The sequence below is a fragment of the Lycorma delicatula genome, chromosome 8 (genome assembly GCF_047948215.1).
Source record: "Lycorma delicatula isolate Av1 chromosome 8, ASM4794821v1, whole genome shotgun sequence".
Lineage (NCBI taxonomy): Eukaryota > Metazoa > Arthropoda > Insecta > Hemiptera > Fulgoridae > Lycorma > Lycorma delicatula.
In genome coordinates, this window is record NC_134462.1 from 86,579,882 (window position 1) to 86,603,612 (window position 23,731).

General features: G+C 29.6%; 1 protein-coding gene across 1 annotated transcript; it reads left to right on the forward strand.

The window, feature by feature from the left end:
* The first annotated feature begins 1,378 nt into the window (after positions 1-1,378).
* On the forward strand, positions 1,379-22,971 carry asrij (OCIA domain-containing protein asrij). Its single transcript, XM_075373518.1, has 6 exons — positions 1,379-1,536; positions 7,617-7,740; positions 10,343-10,535; positions 11,268-11,437; positions 17,102-17,219; positions 22,569-22,971. Exons 1-6 carry the CDS (start codon positions 1,483-1,485, stop codon positions 22,717-22,719), a joined length of 810 nt encoding a protein of 269 aa, XP_075229633.1. The 5' UTR covers positions 1,379-1,482; the 3' UTR covers positions 22,720-22,971.
* Positions 22,972-23,731: the final 760 nt, after the last annotated feature.

Below are 23,731 nucleotides of genomic sequence, written 5' to 3' on the forward strand. Positions count from 1 at the left end.
TTGAAACAGCTGTTTAATTCTCTTAAAAATATTGGCAATGTCTGTAATGTTATTACAGATATATCAATATTTCTCAGAGTACTATGTTTCATTCCCCTTTGGATGAATATTGCAAGTAAAATTAATAAACACCAACAAGATTTTAAAAAACAAATTTCTTTTTTTCAAAATTAAATTTTGATTTTATAAAACACTACTTAAAATACATATAATTATTCTTCTAAGTCTTTTTTAGCTACTGTGCAGCTCCATCATAATATTAGATGGGGAAACACAGTTTTTTTTTTAATAGTATTGTTATTTGGATATGTAAGTAAAAAATTTATGCTGTTTGATATTACATACTAAATTAATTTCTTTTCCTTTTGAATTATAGATTGATGCTTCATTTATTATAAATAATTTTCACTTTTCCTATGTAGGCATAATGTAACAAAAATTTGTTATGTAAGCTGTGTAAATTAATATTTCATCGTATTTGTATTTCATTGTATTCATTTTAATTGTTATATTACATTTTTGTAAACTATCAATTAGTTGTTTTCTGGATTATAATGATTAATGACTTCATAGTATAACGAATAAACAAAAATAATATATATATATATATATATTTAAAAAACCACAAGTCTATTATTTGTGTAGAACGTAGTTTTAATATCACTAAAATCTGCGTAATTCACTACTCTAAATAAAAAATCACTAAATTTATTTCATTATTAGGTTATTTCCAAAAAATACATATAGATGTCAATTTAAATTTGAGATAGATATGTTTAAAATAAATGTTTATTTAATAGGCTGGGATGCAATCGTAATTAGCTTCACATAGAAACACAAACGTTAAAAAAAATTATTTCGATTTGTGTAATATTTACAATCTCTATTTCGATTTGTGTAATATTTACCAAGACTGCTTTTAGATGGATAGCAAGTTTAGTGAAAGTAAGTAGTTTTATTTTTAAAAGTAGACAACACTGTAACGAAACAATGAAATCAACTTTTGAAATCGATTCCGATCATTCAATTGTGGTAACCGTCAGTCGAACGGTGATGGCGTCTGGCTTTCAGTGATACTTTCATTGTACTTGTTTTAACACCTACAAATTGTTACAAGTAACTCATTAACACTGTAAAATATAAAAATTTTCATGTTTTGTATTTTTAAAGAATTAAAATCAACTATTACGTCAATGAATTCGATGCCATTAGTTATATAATAAAGTTATATTTCACTTTTATTAAAAACATGAAATCATTATCTATTAATTATTAAAATATCTATTAATATTCGAAATTATTTCGTTTTATAAAGTGAACTAAAGCAAATTTTCTTGAATTATTAGTTAACGAAATTCAAACCTTCAGAAATTTATATTACATCAGCTGTATTTATCTACAGCTTTTCTAACACATTCTAACCTCTCTTCTGTGTACAGTTTTCAGAAATTTTAGTAAATATTAACACACGCACATATTTCAATGGGGGATCCACCGCATCAATCAATTGAACGAGCTGATCATATACCGAATACGGTACGCATAACTTTACTTTTAAACTGTGGAAACTGTTGTGTATATGAAAACTCAACATTTTCAATTAGTAGGTTAGAAATCTCATCCAATTCTTATGTTTATTTAATTTTTAACTAAGGACTTAATCATCTACTTCATTTAAGGAAATTAATATATCTAATATTTAATTTCTTGATAGATGTGTTACCTTTCATGACATTTATGTTAATTTCAATAAGGTGCACTGTAACACTATGGATTTTCATTAGCATCATGCTATTACATAATCCTAACATAAATAAATGCTGTTTTGTTTTCTGTGAAAGCACATTCAAGTAAGGTTGTAGTATAAATTAAATTTTTAGTGTGGATATGTATAAATGTTGGACTAATTTTATGTAGAATGTTTGTGATAGTGTTTAGATTAGATTAGAAACTGTAATGTCGTAAACTTTGTTTGGATTTAAAGTAGAATATGTATGTGAAATGCTCAAAGGCATGTTATGTTCTTTCAAATAAGTTTTATTTAAATACCACGTTAATAGTCCATTAGTAATTTCAAATAAATTTATAAACATTGATAAATTTAAATTAACATGCTGATTTTAGTGAACTGTGTAAAAACTTAAGTTCTTTATGTAAAATATATAGATTATTACTTCACAGAAGACAAAGTTATAAGTTACATAATCATGTGCAATTCATTCTACGAAAAATGAAAACACATCTTGACAGGTTTGTTTTGGATGTTTTTTATGTAAATATTCTGTTTCCAGTACTTAGAAAATAAACGTATTAGTTCAGATAAATAATTATGAGTCAGATCATTATAAAAAATGAGCAACATTAAGGACAAGCAGAATTTTTTTGTGTTCTTGTTACGTGGCACTAATATATTGTAACATATCTAGTATGAAATTAATTACAATATATTAACAATTTTTGTTTTTGTGAAATGAAATGTAACTAGTACTTGAATAAGCTGAACTTATTTTACGGTGATTTCTTGGTGGTGATCATTTTATAACAGAACTGTAAGATTCTTAGCAGTACATTATTTCTCATTCTCGAAATAAATGCAGCCCAATTCAACTGGTATTTTATATATATATATATATATATATATATATACATATTAGAAAAACAATTCCCATGTTATTATGACCAGTTATTATAATGCTCTCAAACCATCCATATTCCCCTCTGTACTAATATATCTAAGACAAAAGTATAAAAACTGTATACCACCAAGAGTACAAAATTCAATAATGCTTCTTACCTTAGACATATTTTTTTTCCAATAGCACTTTCGAGGTTTCCCTCATCATCAGTTAAACTTTTTCATCCAAATTGCACATTAAATTCAAACCATTAAAATTATAACATAAAAATATTTAGTCATAAATATTAAAAAGTTAAACATTTTTTATTATGTAGCTAGCCACACATACAGTACTGTACTGAAGTTATTTGAATTTATTTAATTTACATAAATATGCCGCTATCTAAGGCGGTTTTGATAAGAAAGTCATTATCATCATTATGCATTTTTAAATATTTTATTATATGATTGTATTGCCTGTAAGCTATGTTATATTTTTTATCATTGTAAACGTTAACCAAGTTTTCAATAATATTGTTAGTATGGAATATTTTATATAAATGTTTTCATCACTTTTATTATTTATGGGTATCAACGTTGTTTCATTTTTAGATTTTAATTTCTGTTTTTGTAAATTAATGTTGTATTATATCGATTTTTTTGCTATTACAAAAAAATAATAAGCATAAGGTAAAAAGCATTATCGAATTCTGTAATCTTGGTGGTAAACGGTTTTTATACTTTTGTCTTAAAGCTTCTTTTTTTTTTGTCTTCAGTCATTTGACTGGTTTGATGCAGCTATCCAGGATTCCCTATCTAGTGCTAGTCGTTTCATTTCAGTTATACCCTCTACATCCTACATCCCTAACAATTTGTTTTACATATTCCAAATGTGGCCTGCCTACACAATTTTTCCCTTCTACCTGTCCTTCCAATATTAAAGCGACTATTCCAGGATGCCTTAGTATGTGGCCTATAAGTCTGTCTCTTCTTTTAATTATATTTTTCCAAATGCTTCTTTCTTCATCTATTTGCCGCAATACCTCTTCATTTGTCACTTTATCCACCCATCTGAATTTTAACATTCTCCTATAGCACCACATTTCAAAAGCTTCTAATCTTTTCTTCTCAGATACTCCGATTGACCAAGTTTCACTTCCATATAAAGCGACACTCCAAACATACACTTTCAACAATCTTTTCCTGACATTTAAATTAATTTTTGATGTAAACAAATTATATTTCTTACTGAAGGCTCGTTTAGCTTGTGCTGTTCGGCATTTTATATCGCTCCTGCTTCGTCCATCTTTAGTAATCCTACTTCCCAAATAACAAAATTCTTCTACTTCCATAATCTTTTCTCCTCCTATTTTCACATTCAGTGGTCCATCATTGTTATTTCTACTACATTTCATTACTTTTGTTTTGTTCTTGTTTATTTTCTTGCGTAGGACTTCATCTATGCCGTTCATTGTTTCTTCTAAATCCTTTTTACTCTCGGCTAGAATTACTATATCATCAGCAAATCGTAGCATCTTTATCTTTTCTCCTTGTACTGTTACTCCGAATCTAAACTGTTCTTTAACATCATTAACTGCTAGTTCCATGTAAAGATTAAAAAGTAACGGAGACAGGGAACATCCTTGTCGGACTCCCTTTCTTATTAGGGCTTCTTTCTTATGTTCTTCAATTGTTATTGTTGCTGTTTGGTTCCTGTACATGTTAGCAATTGTTCTTCTATCTCTGTATTTGAACCCTAATTTTATTAAAATGCTGAACATTTTATTCCAGTCTACGTTATCGAAAGCCTTTTCTAGGTCTATAAACGCCAAGTATGTTGGTTTGTTTGTATTCTCCTAACACTTCCTCCACTCTCCTCTCAATTCTTCTGTATAGAATTCTAGTTAAGATTTTTGATGCATGACTAGTTAAACTAATTGTTCTGTATTCTTCACATTTATCTGCCCCTGCTTTCTTTGGTATCATTACTATAACACTTTTTTTGAAGTCTGACGGAAATTCTCCTTTTTCATAAATATTACACACCAGTTTGTATAATCTATCAATCTCTTCCTCACCTGCACTGCGCAGTAATTCTACAGGTATTCCGTCTATTCCAGGAGCCTTTCTGCCATTTAAATCTTTTAATGCTCTCTTAAATTCAGATCTCAGTATTGTTTCTCCAATTTCATCCTCCTCTTCTTCCTCTATAACACCATTTTCTAATTCATTTCCTCCGTATAACTCTTCAATATATTCCACCCATCTATCGACTTTACCTTTCGTATTATATATTGGTGTACCATCTTTGTTTAACACATTATTCGATTTTAATTTATGTACCCCAAAATTTTCCTTAACTTTCCTGTATGCTCCGTCTATTTTACCAATGTTCATTTCTCTTTCCACTTCTGAACACTTTTCTTTAATCCACTCTTCTTTCGCCAGTTTGCACTTCCTGTTTATAGCATTTCTTAATTGCCGATAGTTCCTTTTACTTTCTTCATCACTATCATTCTTATATTTTCTACGTTCATCCATCAGCTGCAATATATCATCTGAAACCCAAGGTTTTCTACCAGTTCTCTTTATTCCGCCTAAGTTTGCTTCTGCTGATTTAAGAATTTCCTTTTTAACATTCTCCCATTCTTCTTCTACATTTTCTACCTTATCTTTTTTTACTCAGCCCTCTTGCGATGTCCTCCTCAAAAATCTTCTTTACCTCCTCTTCCTCAAGCTTCTCTAAATTCCACCGATTCATCTGACACCTTTTCTTCAGGTTTTTAAACCCTAATCTACATTTCATTATCACCAAATTATGGTCGCTATCAATGTCTGCTCCAGGGTAAGTTTTGCAGTCAACGAGTTGATTTCTAAATCTTTGCTTAACCATGATATAATCTATCTGATACCTTGCAGTATCGCCTGGCTTTTTCTAAGTGTATATTCTTCTATTATGATTTTTAAATTGGGTGTTGGCAATTACTAAATTATACTTCGTGCAAAACTTTGTAAGTCGGTCCCCTCTTTCATTCCTTTTGCCCAGCCCGTATTCACCCACTATATTTCCTTCCTTGCCTTTTCCAATGCTTGCATTCCAATCTCCAACTATTATTAAATTTTCATCTCCTTTTACGTGTTTAATTGCTTCATCAATCTCTTCGTATACACACTCTACCTCATCATCATCATGGGCCTTGTAGGCATATAGACGTTAACAATCATTGTCGGTTTAGGTTTTGATTTTATTCTTATTACAATGTTTCTATCGCTATGCGTCTTGAAATACAACACTCTCCTCCCTATCTTCTTGTTCATCACGAAACCTACTCCTGCCTGCCCATTATTTGACGCTGAGTTAATTACTCTAAAATCACCTGACCAAAAGTCGCCTTTAAAGCTTCTTAATACTATTATAATTTTTAGTTCGAGATATCTTCTTTGGAACTTAATTTCTTTATATTCAATAATATTAGTGTTTTTTTGTTGCAACATATTTTTTGGTAACATTTTAATATAACATTAATTTGTAGATTTTTTGTTAGTTAAAATTTTTCATTTTGTATTTATTTCATCTTTGTTTCATAATAAAAATTGATGGTACAGTAAAAAGTGATTTCATAAATTGCTGTGAAATTACTTTTTATATTACAATATATCAATGCTCATGTCCCTAAATATTGATTTAGTGACATGAGGTTATTGCATAACCAAATACATAAAATTATTGGGAATATTTTAAGATAAGAAAATTAGAATATATTAAGAAGATAATTTTAAATCTACAAATTATCTTCTGGAGAATTCCATAAATCTGTACAAATCTGTGTGTAACATAATAGTCTGCAGAATGTTACAAAATTAATATTGTTGTATCAAGATCTACTGAAATCTTGCAGTAAAAGTAAATAGAAAGTTTATTTGTATTAGTACATTTTGTTATGATTTTATTTAAGTCATGTGTGTCAATCATATCTGATGGGTGTGTTCACATTTTCTGAAAACTTGCCAACTGAATATTTCCATGATGTTTCTTGTAAGTCATCATGTCGTTGTGAGGTAAATATGTTTATTTTGCTGACTTTGAAGAGGAAATGCTGAAAACATGATTAGCTCTCAGAAAAAAAATTGCACAAAATATGTTAGATAATGCAGAAAATAGATATTCTTAATTGCATATGCAAAAGAAATGAAAGTCAGTGGTGTTAATATTTGAAATAATTAGAAAAATTACTAAATAATGGGAATTTGTAACTGTGGTGTTTAAATAAAAGGCTACTCATGAATTGGGTGTCCTAAAAATGTTAAACTGCACAAGGAAGTTGGAGAAAAAAATCTAATGTTCTAATAAATATTTCTAGGAAAAAGCAAGGATTTTATTTTCAAAATGTTTATTTTCATGACAGCAATTATTGATAGTAATAAAAATAGTAAATAAGGGCAATTTCATTTTAGTGAGTTGTAAATGAAATTATTAGAGTATTTATAAATTGTTTAGTGATAAATTTAAACACAATTCTTTATTTCAATTTTTTATAGTTATGTGATTATAGACTAATACAATAGCAGTAACATTGCTGAAAAGCTTTTTTTGTAAATGGGTTTTATTCTACTACCTTCCACTTTCATACATTCAGTTTGTTTATGTGCATTAAATAAGTTGAAAGCAAAATTTTCATATTCTCACGTACAAACTTCATTCTGATTTTCTATGGTAAATTAATTCATCATTCCCAAAATAAGAAAAACAAAACTATTTCAGTTTGCCAGAATTTATTATGCCTTAAACATTGATATGGGTGTTTGATTGCTTCTGGATATTAAATATAGTTATTACACAAAAATTGTATTTATATAATTCCATGTATATAATTAAGAAATTATAGATTACAAGTTGAATTTTTTAATAATTTTAAAATTTTAATCTTAATGTAGGATAATTATATTAGTGAAAGTTTCAAAATATTTGTATTATATATGTTTGTAATTATTATTTTAGCCCTATAAATTTTCACCAGAAGAATTGCGAGTACTTTCAAGATGTAATCGAGAGAGTTTCTATCAGAGATCTTTACCATTATCAACATTATTTGGTTTAGGTACATACTGGTGTGTTAAATCAGGTAAATACCTTCTAACTTATTGAATCTAGAATTTTTTGTTGAAAAAACTATAATTTTTAGAGATTCAGCATGAAACAGTGGCCAAGAATCTATGTTAATAATTGAATTTATAACTAACAGATTGTAATTTCAGCACAATGATTTAACATGCGATAAATAGAAAAAAAATATTTTGGGATTTAGTACTTTTTCTTAAAGATTGTGATTTAGAGATTTGGAGATTTGGAAAAAAGATTTAAGATTTGGATATAAAAACACGTTTCATTTTCTATATCACATACCATGGTTGAAAGGAGAATTTTATAATCAAATTTCATTTTTAGAGCAGGTATCGTAATTTTACATTTTTGTGGGTGAAACACACACAAACAAAGTGAGTAGCTGACCCACCAGCCAGAACACAAAATTTAGGTCTTAAATCAGCAAATTTTTGAAAAACCAATTTTTAAATTATGTTTTTCTTTGAAGGCTGTGTACAGTTCTTTTAAGTTGCATAAGAAAAGCCTTTTTTGAATAATAATTTTTTCCCATCAGCTTGTCTTACAGAGACACAATCTTTCGTCTGTGCTCATCATTCTGGTAAAAATCTTGGACTCATTTAATAACATTTTCATCAACTATGTGACTGGGTTTATTTTTGCTTATTTGTGGAATAATTCCATTTGTTTTTTCAATTCCAAAATATTTTTCTTAAAGTAAACTTCTTAAAGATATCAATGTTATTTGCTGTTCAATAAACTCTAAAATAACGTGCAATACTGAAGATTCATTATAAATCAATTTATGACATTCTGTTTCAGTGTGAATGTCAATTGAACGAACACTTCATAATCCGTTTTTATAAAATGCAAGGCTTCTTACAATAACAATACAGTTAGTATAAACTATCAATTACACCTCACTTTGTCTTATCCCAGTTTCTCTACAGCTAAAATAAAAATTTCTCTCATTAATAAAATTAAAAATAAAAGATATCACATAAAAGAGAAGTTCACTGCTAATAAAATCACTTTATAAACAAGTGTACATTACTTAACCACAGTATTAACTCTAACAACTATACAACTTATCACATTGAAATCAAAACAGTAACTGAGCCTTCTACAATGTTTGCATTGAGGATTATGCAAACATTCATGTCCGTGCATGTCTATTCACTTACATGTTTAAACATGAGTTTGTGTGTATGAGTCATACTTTAAGTAACAAACTATCTAGAATGTAAGCTATCTCATTATAGACATATCAAAATATGTACTGTAGGCCTACATTATTATCTGAAAAAATACATGCTGTGAATTTGTTGGATACATTGTTCACGGTTAGAAGGAACAGTGTTTTTAGCGATTTTGATGGTTTCATTACTCGTCAACCCCTTTGAGTAACAAAATAAATTTTATATTGTTTTTAAGTATATAAAAAGTACTTAATGCTGTAAAAATTTCAGATTTTTGCCACCTGTCCCACATGTGGTTTTTGAGCCCCAAGAACGAGACATTTTCAAAATCGTATGATTTGGCAGCCATTTTTTTAATGAATAACAATCGGTAACACTCCAATTTTTTTTTTATAAGTACTACTAGTAACTAAGAGTTAAAAGGTAAAAAAAACCAGACCTGTTACCCTAAGCCCTTCATTATTTATTTTGGGCCCAAAATTTGAAAAAAAAAAATTGTACATAAGATTTATTATGTAACAAAATGAATTTTGAGTACACTAAGATGAAGTTCCATTTTTACTATTTACAAAAAGCCCTTTTTGACCTCTGTATGATGTAAAATAAAAATGCTACAGTTCATGGAAAAAGTGACAAAAATGGCTGTTTTTACCTGTTAGAAAGATAGAAAATAGTCTATTACTCAAGAAAAAAATATTTTTTAAATATAAAAAAATAATTTTTGGCCACTACAAGGTGCCAAATCATATACCAAATATCATCAAAATCAAAAATAGTGATGCAATAAAAGTTTTGAAAATTTGTTGAATTAAAATGGAATACTCCTAAAGTATAAAATAAGGTTTATAATAAAAAAAATAAAAAATCTCTGTGAGAAGTTGTTGAGGTTTATGAATTTCCAAATTTTTATTACAATTTGTAAACAAATTGTATATTAATTAGATAAAAATATATACGTATAATGCATCAATGTGCTTTGTAGAGTGCAATAACATGTGCTGTATATAGATTGCAATAACATGTGTTGTATATAGAGTGCAATATCATGTGCTGTATATAATGTCAAAAAAACATTTATGTAATTTTTTCACGAAAAATTTTCATTTCCTTCTTTTCATAATAATTAACTGATTAATCTTTCATTTATATTAAGCTTTAAAAATTTTTAGATGTTATATAACCAGCTTACATCAGAATTTCACATAGCGTAAAATAATTGTTTGATTTATTATATGTTTTGACAATTAATAAAAAAAATAAATGTTCCACATTTATAACATTTTAGCAGTAAATGGACTGTAGAGAGTAATGTATATAGAATATAGCTGATAATTAATTAGATTAATTCTAAATTTTTATTATATATTCCAATTAATTTATATTCATAATTTTACTGTAATGAACTGTTCTAATATTTTTTTTAAGGGTATTTGAAACCTAATCCACGTTTTGGAGCATCGTTGAAAGTAACTGGAGCGGTAATTGTCGGTTACTTTGTCGGTAAATTATCTTACCAGCAGAGATGTGCGGAGTACTTTATGGCACTTCCTAATAGTGAAGTAGGAGAAGCACTTCGTAAAAGGAAGAATCAGAAATACGGTGGTGGAAGTTCTGATACGTATGTCAAGTTTTTTATAAATTTTGTTTTTCATCCAATTTATACTTAGATTTTTAGTATATAATAGCGTTTAATGAAAAAAATACTATATCATTAAGCAGCAGGTTCTGTGAGTTGGCATGTAAGCATTCGTATTATGTTTATGCTGTTTACTAAAATGCTGAGGATCAAGTCTAGCGAAATGAGCAAGTTGATTTTAATTTCTCATTATAAAATTAGCTTTATTTATAATTTTAATGTTTTGTTGAAATGAGTTGCTCAATTCACCCCAACCTTATTAGGACTATCTACTTTTTATAAATTTATAAAATAGAAAGCAGTATTGTCTAGTGAATATTAATTTCCTGAATGAAAGAAATCAAACCCTTTTCAAAGGGTTTGTTAGTAAAAGATAAGCGTTGAAAATTATGGTTTGTATAACTTTCTGCCTACTGGTTTAGGTTGTTAGACAATGATAATCTTTTTTAAAATTTTAATTTGTTCTTATTGGAGATGTTTCTTAAGTTTTTTTTTTTTTAGTAGTTTAATCCTATTAAAGTAACAACTCAACAAAATATTCATTGAAGTATCTTAGATTATGATTCATCGCACATTCAGTGAAGACTCATTGGAGATTTCACACTTTATGTTTGCCATTAAAATTGTAATATTTTGAACTTACAGTGAAATTAAGTTATGAAGAAAGCTAATTAATCATTTAAGATCATGCTTAATATTGGTTATTTTTTTCAGATTTGGTGATTCAGGAATTGGTGCCGGTGGATCAATGCCTTCATTTGGTTTAATTCCTTCAAATAAAGATATTTATAGTGATTTGTCAGATACACATGTATTTACTGATTTAGATACCGATAGACCTATTAATGATGGATTGAATGATGCATATCGACCTTCTGTTGATTGTATGTATTTATTATTAGTTGTGTTGATAAAGATATAATTTTTTTTTTTCAATTACAATAAATTAAAATTTGATTTTAAAGAAAAATATTGAAAATGAGCTGGGTTATTGAATACCAAATAAAACAGTTGTAAGATAAAACTGAGAAGAGAGATACATATATTGCAGAATCTTAAGCTACATATTAAAACATCCAAGAGTTATATGGAAAGATGTGATGAGAGTAAAATCACTAAAGGAATCAAAAATTAACAATAAATTTAACTTACAACTGAGGATGAACAGTAGCTAAGATATCGTCAGATTAAAAAATCAGCACAAAATTTTTAATCCAGAGTAGAGACTAATTAAACACTCATTAACAAAATATCAATATTTATTTATATAGAACTTGTCTACACTGAATGCTTATTTAAAAGTTTGTAGGCATATATTCTAAATGTTTCTGACAATTTTAGGTTCATCAACATTGATTATTTTATTTCTGATAATTCAATGTCAAAACTACTAGCATTAGAATAAATGTGCCTCTAGAATCATGTTAAGAATAATTTCATAAAATGTGCAGTCAATTACATTATCACTTGCTGCACTATCACATTTATTATCATTTACTCCACTATCACACTTACACATTACCATTTTGTTAAAATATACTCACAATACAAGGGTGAGTTGGAAAGTTCCGAACGTCACACAAATGGCATTAGTATGCTTAATTTCTCTATGGCATCGTATGATTCCATTCTTCATTAGTTTACTATGATTTCAAATTTCTGCATCACTTTGTGATTTTTTGGAAAATGGAAAAATCTGGAATTTCTTGCAATGCTTAAATACCTTTTTCTGAAAGGCTGAAGTGCCAAGTAAATTAAAGAAGAGCTTGAGACTTCTCCATAAAATACACCATTAAACACTGGGTCAAAGATTTTAAAATGGGTTGAACACGCACTGGCGATGAACCATGCAGTGGACGCCATTCTGAAGTGACTACTCCAGAAGTTATAGATATGTGCATAAAATTGTTTTGGCAGATCGAAGAGTGACAGTGAATGAGTTAGCAGAATCTGTAGGCATGTCAACAGAATGTGTGACAATATTTTACTTGAACATTTTAGTATTAACAAGCTGTGCTAGATGGGTGCTGCATTTGCTTACGCCTGACCAAAAACAGTGAAGAAAAAAACATTTTGGTGTGCAGTCCAGAACCCACCAGGTTGGTGTAGTGGTCAACGCGTCTTCCCAAATCAGCTGATTTGGAAGTCGAGAGTTCCAGCGTTCAAGCCCTAGTAAAGTCTGTTATTTTTACTCGGCTTTGAATACTAGATCGTGGATACCGGTGTTCTTTGGTGGTTGGGTTTCAATTAACCACACATCTCAGGAATGGTCGAACTGAGAACATACAAGACTACACTTCATTTACACTCATACATATCACCTCATTCATCCTCTGACGTATTATCTGAGTGGTAGTTACCAGATGCTAAACAGGAAAAGAAAGAAGGTGTGCAGTCCAGGGGAATTTTTACATTGATTTGTGATGGTTGATGAGACCTGGGTTCATTACTGTACCACCAAGACAAAATGGCTGTCAGAACAATGGGTTAATAAAGGTTAACTTGCTTCAAAAAGAGTGAAAATGACTTTCATGCAAAAAAGTTATGGCAACTGTTTTTTGGGATGCACATAGAATAATTTTCATTGATTATCTTAAAAAAGGTAAAACAATATATTGTGAATAATATGAGACCCTATTGCACCATCCCAGCGATTAAATTAAGAAAAATTGCATTTGGAAAAAAGTGCTTTTCCATCAAGATAGTGTGGTCCAGCTCATCCTTTAGTCATTGCAACGACAAAAATCAACGAATTACGGCTCAAATTACTCCAACACTTGATCTGGCTCACAGTGACTGTCATTTGTTTATCAACCTAAAAAAATGGCTTGCAGGGAAGAGTTTACCGGTAATGAAGTTATTGCCGCCGTTATTGAAGTTGTAGATGGTTATTTTAAGGAGTTTGCTAAATTGATGTACTGAACTGGCATAAGTGCTCTTTTGAAATATTGGGCTAAATGTATAGACCTTAATGGTGACTGTGTTGGAAAATAAATCAAAATGTGCCCAGAAATATATTGCTTTCTATTCCAGGCTCAAAACGTTTCACCCTACCCTTGTATGAAGATTTTTTGTAAACAGTAATAAATAAAACGTTATTAAACTTTATAAAAAATTAATACAACATAAGGTTTTGATCATACATTTAAAGAGATAGGGCTGAAGATAGAGCAAAATAAACACACTTTCTCAGATTCTGAAAAATTACAAAAATATACATAAAGAATATTCAGTTTTAGGATTATTTTTATTACAGATTAATAATATTCTGTGCTCTACTTTTTCAACCCAGCAAAAGTAATTACCTCTGAAATTTTTGTATTGTTAAAATAAGAACTGCACTGACAGTTGTAATAAAACAGGAAATCATGACCATGTAACCATGATGCAGCATGCTTTTTCACACTGACTATGCAGCTCCTGAAAATTTTATAAATGTAGATAGAATATTCATACAGATTTTCAAATATTTTAAAGTTACAGCAATGTAATTTTGACTTGTAAGTAATGTAATATTACTAAGTTAATAAATAAAAACCTTTTAAAAATTCAAAGAGCATATGTTCTTGCTCTATTAATGTTATTTCAGAAAGAAACAAAGAGACCATTGAGTAACTAAATTAAATAAATAATTTATAACTGTAACAGTATTAATTAAACAATACTGAACAAAATTTGATGATAATCATACTTCATAATCAAAAATATAAATTAACAAATGAATTATGCTGCATCATGTTGGCAATTAGCTCTAGAAACATGTCCCAAACTAATAAAGTTTTTATAATAGCATCTTGTCAGCACTGTGTACTGTTTTAAAGATTTCTTATTGGATTTCAACAAGGTCTGACAATTAAGATTGTTATTAATCAAACTACCAATACCAAGTATACTTCTAAATTTAAGTGTATTATTTGAATACACCTGAATTTAGTTATTTCTTATACCTGTTAGTTTATTACAATTTTTATGCATTAAATGTAGACTTGTTTATTTTCTGTTAATTGCATTAAATGAATATTAAATGTATAGTTATGTATGTAACAAGGTAGGATTTTCCTCTTAAGGGGCTGCCCAATAAAGATTTTCTGTTGAATCAGTTCATCCTGTCCCTTTCTGAGGCTAATAATTTTGTACAGTTAAATTAGTTGAAAACCAGGCACTGGTTATATCAATGATTTTATGACCCGTAAAATTTGGTAAGGGGTTATCAGATTTTATCAATGAGAGTTGTATAAATGGTTATTTTTTCTAAAATTATGTCATAAAAAATATTTTTTAAAGATTAGTAATAAATATCCTGTGTAATACTGGAAAAATGATTAATTAATATAAATTTCTCATTGCTTATTTTTGGGTATAAATTGAATACAGTAAAATGTAAAAAATAAAATAAATAAATTTTTCTTTCAAATTCAACTAGTGTAAAACCAAAATTTAGATCTAAGGAAGCAAAAGGAAGTATAAAAATTTTTACAGAAATATGATTTATTCAATAATGCAAATAAAAAGAAAATTAGCTTTATTTATACTTTGAAATGAAAATAAGAAACTTTTTATCCTTCTACTGAGTGGAGGAAGTTTGTATAATCTAAATTAAGGGACAGCAACTTTTACACCTCTGTGTTTGATTTCAAACTCCAATTATAAATATATTTGCACAAATCACATCTGTATGGATGCTTTTATTATATATATTATGATATGAGACTTATATCATTTCATGAAGACTTACGAGAAAAACTGTGTAAATATGAGTCTTTTAAACCAATTGCTAGATTACAACCATAATTAGAACTGCAGCATCAAAGGTCTTGATTGGTTTGTTGTTGTTCTTCATTGTAGATTTTAATGATAAGTAAAGTGTTTTAAGCACAGACAAAAAATCAGAAAGTTACATACAGTTGAAAACAAAAATGCAAATGAAAAGGAAGTTTAGACATTGGATTTTTTTTTTGTAAGTCTACTATTATATAAAGAGGAAGAGGGTTTTTGTTTGTTCAGAATAAACAAAAAAACTACTCAATCTATCGCTACTAAATTTTTTACCCATGTGTCTTGGCATAGAAGGTTTCTGGATATATTTCATCTCAATACAAAAATATATACATATGTAATGTAGTAGTGAGATTTGCCAGTTGAAGCACAAACTTTAATGAATTGTGAACTGTGTGTGTCTATTACTTTGCGAGTTGGGTTTGAACTGATTGATTATGAGCATCTAAAAACCAATTTCTAGATTTTCTGAGTTTCAAGGGTTAAAATTGATTTTTGAATTTTTTTTGAAACCCTGTTTTTTTTTAATTTCTCAGTAACAAATGAGAAAAGCAACCTGATTTTTCGTGAGTGTAATCTTCATTTCAATAAACCAATTTCTAGATTTTTGAAATTCAACCTTAGGAGGGGATGAAGAAGGGTAAAAAGAGTTTTGAACAATGATTGTAAATTTTCCCAATCCTGACTATAGTAAACGAGATATTCAGCATATTTGGGCTAGCAAATACTCTTTAGATAAATATTTAAAAACATTTTCAGGCTTTTTCTTAATTCTGATTCTTTTAAGAGGTGCGAAGGTATATAGTGCTGTGGCTCAACCAACACAGCCACTGCCACAGATACTGTATGTATAACTGGCTGCACCTGCTTCTGTTTACTTCATTAATAAACAAAATAATTAAATTGATCGCTACAGGAAGCACAAGTAACCATATAGCGCGGGCGAAGCTGCAACAGGGAGCTAGTAGATTTGTAAAAGAAAAAAATTGTTCTATCTTATAACTTTCTACTTGTACTAATCAATAATGAAGTAATAGTGTAACAGATGTCTTCTTTTTTTTTTAATTCATTAAAGTTTAATATATTTTAATATTTTACAGCTTTAGAAAACAGACTGTTAGTGCTTTTATAATTAATTATTCAAAGGAAGGTAGTAATTTAAATTTTAGAAGGCACATTACCATGGCTTAACAACCTAAAAAATGGTTCGGTTGCACTGAACTATTTAGAGCTGCAGCATTTAGTAGATCTGTGACCTTGGAGTAAATGCCATAAAGAAGAAACAAAATTATACATATATTATAATTAGAATGTTTTTAATGTATCTGATTTGCTATAGTGACTAATATCATACCATGAAGACTTGCAACAATCAAATCATCCAATATTAATGATTGATATTATAAATATATGAACTCTTAGAACTCCTTTAAATATATATAACTCTTAGAAAATTGTATTCATTTCTTGAGTCTTCAAAAAATAAATCTTGATGTTTACAAGATTATTTTTTTTTCTTTAAAAAATTATGTACTAATATACAGTAGTCCAGATGTAACATAAATTTAAAAATATTACACAAAAAAGTAATAAATTGGTTATTACCAATCATTAACATTCAGTAACTGAAATGCCAGTACATTGGATTTTAGTATTATAAGATAAGTAAATTTAGTAATACACCAATTTATGGTGTAAGTATTTAATTACAATTTTACATTTCATGGTAGTATAATTATGGTTGCGTTATTTTATTTAATATTCAATTACAGATCCTGCATTAGAAGAAGAAACTGTTTTACCTCCTTTGCAAGGTGGGTCAGTGTCATATGATGATCTTAGAAGGAAGAATAGAGAAGATTTCATTAACAAAAGTACACGACCCTACAGGTAAAAGAATTAAATTGAATACATTTTTATTACAGATAATTATTTAAAATTGTAAATGTATAATTGTGTTTCACACACACGTGAAACAGAATCATGAAAAACAAAAAATTTGTAATGTTTGCAGTTATGATATCTTTTCATTTACACAGCACAACTCACTCCTTACACCTCTAAATTAAAAGTGAGTTCAGTATTTACAAGATACTGTCCTTGGAATAAAAAATGATTTTATTGAAGTTTTATAATCCTGAGTAGAGACAGTAGCAATACAAAGCAGTAGCAATACATTAATTTGCCCTTTTCTTCCTCCCAATGGGATCAAATTAATATTGTAGTTATGGTTATGATGTACATACTATATCTGAACTGTAAATACTAACTGCATTGCCTTTCACTGAAAGTAATAATGTTTAAAATAAATTAATCCCTGTAGTGGACAGAAAAATGTGTTTGTCTTTCTGTTTCAGATATGAAATAGTATATTCAGCAAAGTGAAGAAGAAAATGGGAGACTAGTTCACTCCTTAAATGCCTGTCATGCAACTTATTACTCTTGAGAATTATTATACGATTTTTGAGTGGATTTCTCATATCAGTTTGCCTATAACATATTTGTTTGTTACACATAACTTACATCTACAAAAGATACTATGCTTTCTTATATATTTGTAAACAGTGAACACATTACTTTACATTACAGATTTTCAACAGTGCTTAGAAACTTAAATTGGATTTCAGCTGTTAATGAAAAGACTAGTAGATGAAGGATGACTTTCAAGTCGTCTTATGTGATAAGAGGCCGAACCTCAGGATTCAGAATATCAGAGAGACTCAAAAGGGATTGGTCATTGTCACAGACGACAAGGAGACTGTGAAGGGTATTTTGGACTCTCTAGAGGTTGGTGGTACATCCGACATGAGAGTTGGCTCGAAACGAATGAGGCGCCCAAGAGTTATCATATATGATATTGATCAATGACTGTCTGAGGATGAGCTGCTGACTCTTTTGAGGCAGAATACTCAGATGAATGAGGCCACTTAAGGCGTGAGGCAGAGGTTAATCATGGCATATTTGAGGTTACTCCTTAGATTCTTGATAGCTTCTTAAAGCAAGGCAAGTTACTCATTGACTTTTCTTTAAGCAGAGTTAGAGAATATTTAGATTTTCCACGTTGTATCAAGTGCTGCCAATATGATCATATGGCCAAGAATTGTAAACAATTGGCAATGGTCTGTGCACATTGTGGAAATGAAAGGTATCAGCCTGATGGGTGCCCAAGAGGTGTGAAAGTCCTATTTTCATTAACTGCAAGGATCATAAAGCACTCTGTGAACAGCAAGAAGTGTCCGCTTTATCAGAGAGCTCCCAACATAATTCGATAGGTTTACATGGTTAGTTTCGGTCAGTTGAACGTACAGGGTTTATACATTGTTCAGGTAGAGCTGGGTGAAGTTGCTCTTTGTAGGAATTTGGTTGTTTCTGATGATCTGCCAGGTTTCTCTTGTTGGAAAAAGTTTTATCATGGTTCTAATAGTATGTCCGTTGTTCTGTGCAGAAGAGAGTTAGATTATTTTTTTCTTTGACTGTTCTTCAATGAGCATCATGTTGTCATTCGTTTGGTTATTCCAAACTTGCGTCTTTATGTTGCAAGTTTATATTTTCAGTACTGTGATCCTGCTGATTGTCATATTGAGGTCTGGGATAGGACCTTCAGGATTCTCTTGTCCAAGTCCAATCTTCATTGGTGTGGACATCAGTGCTAAGTAACATTTGTGGCATATTGGTCTCATTGATGTTATTGGTGAGTTAGTTGAGGACTTTATAGCCCAATATGGTCTGCAGGTGTTTAATAAACATGGCGAGTTGGTCACCTATGCAGGTATCGTGGATGGGCATCAGTTGTTTGGTAGAATGAACATTGATGTTACATTGGTAGGTATATTCCTGCTAATGTTTGTAACTGGAGAGTGGTTGATGAGTGCTCAAGCGATCATCAGTTAGTTGTTTATGAGAGTTAGTGGTTTGGATCATTAGTTAGTAGTTAGTGGTTTGTGTGATCATTACTGATGTAACATTTTGGTTCTTGTAACACATTGGCAGGGTCAGCTTCTGCACAAGCATGCGGATTGGAAGAAGGTTTTCGATCTTTTGTCAGCCAGATTTTGCGTTTTAAATCAGGCTTTAGACACAATTGGCCTAGAGGACCTGCCAAAGAGGTTTACAGTGGCTTTTATAGATGTCATGGAGTACTCGATTCCCTGCAGTTCTGGTCGAGAAAGGTTGGCTCCTTGGTGGAATATGGAGTTATCTAATTAGAAAGCTGTCTGTTGTTTACAGAGGGCCTCTCAACTTGAGGGAGATCCTGAGAAGCAGGCAGTTCTTATTGGCAAATACAGGGATCAGAGGTCCTATTTTCATAAAGTCTGGACAGCCAAGAGGGACTCATGGTATATTCGTATAAATGAGAGGTTGGCCTATGTGGGTTGCTGATGTAAAACCAGGACAGGTTTTGCCCCAAAAAAGGCACCAAGGATGCCATACTTTGTGTGATGACTGTGGTGTCGGCCAGTGAAGCGGAATATATCTTTGGGATCTTCCTAGATATTTCCGACTGTGGTGGTCCTCTGCAATTTTCCAGTTGCAGAGGGAAGGATGCACTGAAAATGAACTGCAGGTGTTGAAAAGTTATTTCAGTCATTGGGATGTGCTGCTCAGCGAAGGCAGCCTGAAGTAGGGTAGACACTATCTATGGGTTGACCCCAAGGTAGTGTGTTGGATCTTCTGTTGTGAATGGTGGAGTTTGACTGTCTTCTGCAGCTGAGGTTGCCCAGTGGGTATCTTGTGGTCTATGCTGACGATGAGCTCCTGCTGGTCAAAGGATGCTCGCGGAGGAAGGTCAAGCTCCTGAGCTTGACCTTCCTCCGTGGCCACTCGTGCATGCAGGGTGCTTGAGCTGTGGGCTCATCAACACAAGATGACTTTCAGCCTGCAGAAGACCACAATGATGCTTCTCAAAGGCTGTTGCAGAGAGTCGGCAAGTTTAGTATCGATGTCAGGCCATCAAATAAAGTACACTCAGGTTCAGAAGAACCTCGGGGTATATCTTGATGAGAAATTTCAATTCAGTAAGGACCTCCAATACATCGCATAAAAGGCCAAAATTGCCCTTTTTGGGAACTAATAAGTTCTTTTTAAATTTATTATCACCTTTTAGGGATTACTGTTTTAAAAAAAACTTTTCCCGATTATTCCTCTTGAGTATAGGAGCCCCCAAAATGAAAAGATTTTTTTTTTGCAGTTTCAAATTTTTAATGCCCAAAACATATTTGTTATACAATAAAGTCACCAACATAACTTTACCCCTCTCCTGGTAGGTAAATAATTTTTTTTTTTTAAATTGATAATTTTTAAAAATTCCAATTTAACTCTTTTAGATTTAACAAAATTTTAGAGTTGACACAAGAAGTGATAACAGTTGATATCATCATAAGTTGGTGTCAAGGATAGGGTATAAATGACATTTCAACAAAAGTCATTATGTATTCACTTGCTGTACTTTTAGTTATTGAATATGTTAAGAAAAAGACAAGAACACTAAATAATAGTTCCATCGTTCAACTTTGATTAAATCCTCCATAAGTAAAGAAATCATCAGTTTTTTATCTCTCTATTTATTTAACTATGCATCATAATATTAGAAATAAATATTTTTACATAAAAAAAAAAAAAAATATTCATAATTTTAGTTATTGTTTTTCAATAAAAAAAGGAATCGTTTTATCGTAAAGGTACAAATAGACCTTAAACTGATTGAATTGCAAAAACTTACTAGAAGTTTTCTTAAAAAATGAATTGCCAACTTTTTCACTATGGATTGAGATTGACTCATAATAACATGGTTTGGGATGATCAAATTTTATCAATTATTTCAGCCTAAAATTTCATCTGCCGACTGTTCACTTATTTTTTTACAAATTTGAAAGTGGAAAAGTAGTTTTCTGCAGATTTTTAAAAACTGAAGGTTTTTTTTTTTATCAACACTACAAAATGTTGATCAGTGTATATAAAAGATTGTAAGTTTGTTTACATTGTTGTTTGTATGATCCGCAAGTATAATCTTCCAAAATAACAAATTAATTAAACAGATTTTCAAGTGCTTAGATGTTTTTTAAAGTAAATTTGGATTTAACTGTAATGTATTGAGATTGATGTAAGATTTTTTTTTACAAAACTATTGATTAACGCATTTTTTGGCCAACTGTAATTTACAGGCTGACAAATATCAGTGCTAATATTACATTAATATTTTAGATTTTCTATTATCATGAAACAAATGGCATTTATATGGTGTACTTCATGTTAAACAATGAGACCAAAAGACATCACTGCATATTAATATTACTTTTGGTACAGTGTCAAATAAGTACAAAATTCACAAAAGTTCCATAGGCAGATTCAGTAAAAAAGCTGCTATGATGCTGGCTACAAGAAAGCAGCTAAGTAAAGGTGAGAAAATGGGGAAACAGACAATAAAATCTCTTAGGTTTTGAAGTGAAGTTGAAGCATCACTTTACAGTACATAGAAATAAAATAAAACAAGTTAAATCATAATATGAGAATATGAGTTTGAACATCACTTGCTACAATGCTCTTACTATGTTTTAACCCAATATATTAATGTGTTTGTTTTATTTTCATGCGTTCTAAACTGTGTTGCTTCATGCTTTCATTCTTCCACCATGTTCAGCCTTAAAGACTGCTTCTGAATGACTACTTAAAATATACCCAGAACCTTAGTTTAACATGTTATGCAGTTAGGTTTTGCGTAAAAACATTTGTATACTATCAAAAATAAAATGTCTCAAAGTAAAGTTCCGCTATGTTTGATTAATTACAGTGGGTTTTTAAAAAAGTATTTAATGGTATTTTAATCGAGATATGTTTTAAATAATGTTAGTGTAGGAAATGTACAGATATAAAAACTGGTAAGTTGAATTTATAAAAATCTTAGTTTTTCAGTGTTTTTTTGTTAATTTCATATTTTTTGCCTTTTTCTTCATTTGTTACTGTATTCAGTTGTTTTTTTTTTTTTTCAAGTAATATGACAAAAAAAAAAGAAATAGGTGATTTTTCACTGGTTCAGATTACTAATTTGGACTAATGGGTTTTTACTGTATTAAAAACAGTAACATTGGGCAATCTATCAGTTACTGCTAAATAGCTAACAAGAGAAGTGCAAACTGAACTCTTAGAATGTCAAAAATATTGTTTTTGAAAATTTGGCTGTGTGATATATCTGTTTCTTTTGGTGTCATACATTTTAATATAATTTAAATTAAATTGTTTCAGGAATGTACCGACACCTGAAGATATTCCTTCAACTATAGGACCAAATCCAAATCCTCTTAGGCCATCAACTGCACCATCAGAATCTTTACCTGAAAAATCACCTACTTATAGCAAACAAAAAAATATATACGGTGATGTTTGGGAAAAATAAATATTGTAGTAGTATACATAAATGAATTAACTCTATGTGTATTTCATAGTATAAAAATGTAATTGTTTTTTTTTTTTGTAATTTAATGCAGCAGCTTACCGATAATGTTTTGTGTAAAATAATAAATTTAACTGTAAGTATTATTTTAATTTTACATTTGTCAGGTAATTAATGTGTAACTATTGCTAAAAGTTTCATGTCTGAATGAACAATACAGATTTTATTTTATCAGTTAAAAAAATAAATTATTCAAAAGTATTTATAATTGTATTTTTATTTCTTTAAACCTATCTACCTACAAAAATGTGAATTTTTTGCTTCTATTCTTTCCTAAAGAAGTAGAAATTACAACATTTCATAATTGTAAAAATTTTCTATGGTATATCCTGTTTTGTTAAATAAAATATATTTGCGTGTCCATTTATAAGCATGAATGCATTTGCTCAAGAACCAGTAGTTCGAATCAATAAAATTAGATTAAATTTGTATCGCACACAATATATCTATGTGTGTCTTTTTGGTATTGCGTAATAATATGTGTAAATCCTGAATAGTTAAAACTTCTTTTTTATGTGTAACCATTAATCCAAATTTAACTGCATTAAATATTATGCTTAAGTTGGATTTGTGCCGCAGTTAAACCACTTAATTTCTAGGAAGTCTATCATTATAAAATTATTATTGATCGATCACTTTGTATTGTATTTAAGCTAGTTTAAAACTTCAATATATCCTATAATATTCTGTTAACACCTGGAAACATAACCATTTATAACTTGCAAAAATGACAGACATATTCTATTATTTTTTTATTAAAAACTCATAATATTTCACTGTTATAGAAAAATTACTTACAAATTAAGTTACTTTTATACATTAAATCAGATTATTAATTAGCTCTTATTATTTGAACCAAAAATCATTCTTAATAAAAATTAAATTAAATTTGTACTGGAAAATAAGTAGTATAATTTCAAAAATTAGATTTTTCTAAAAAATTGAGTCGCTTTTA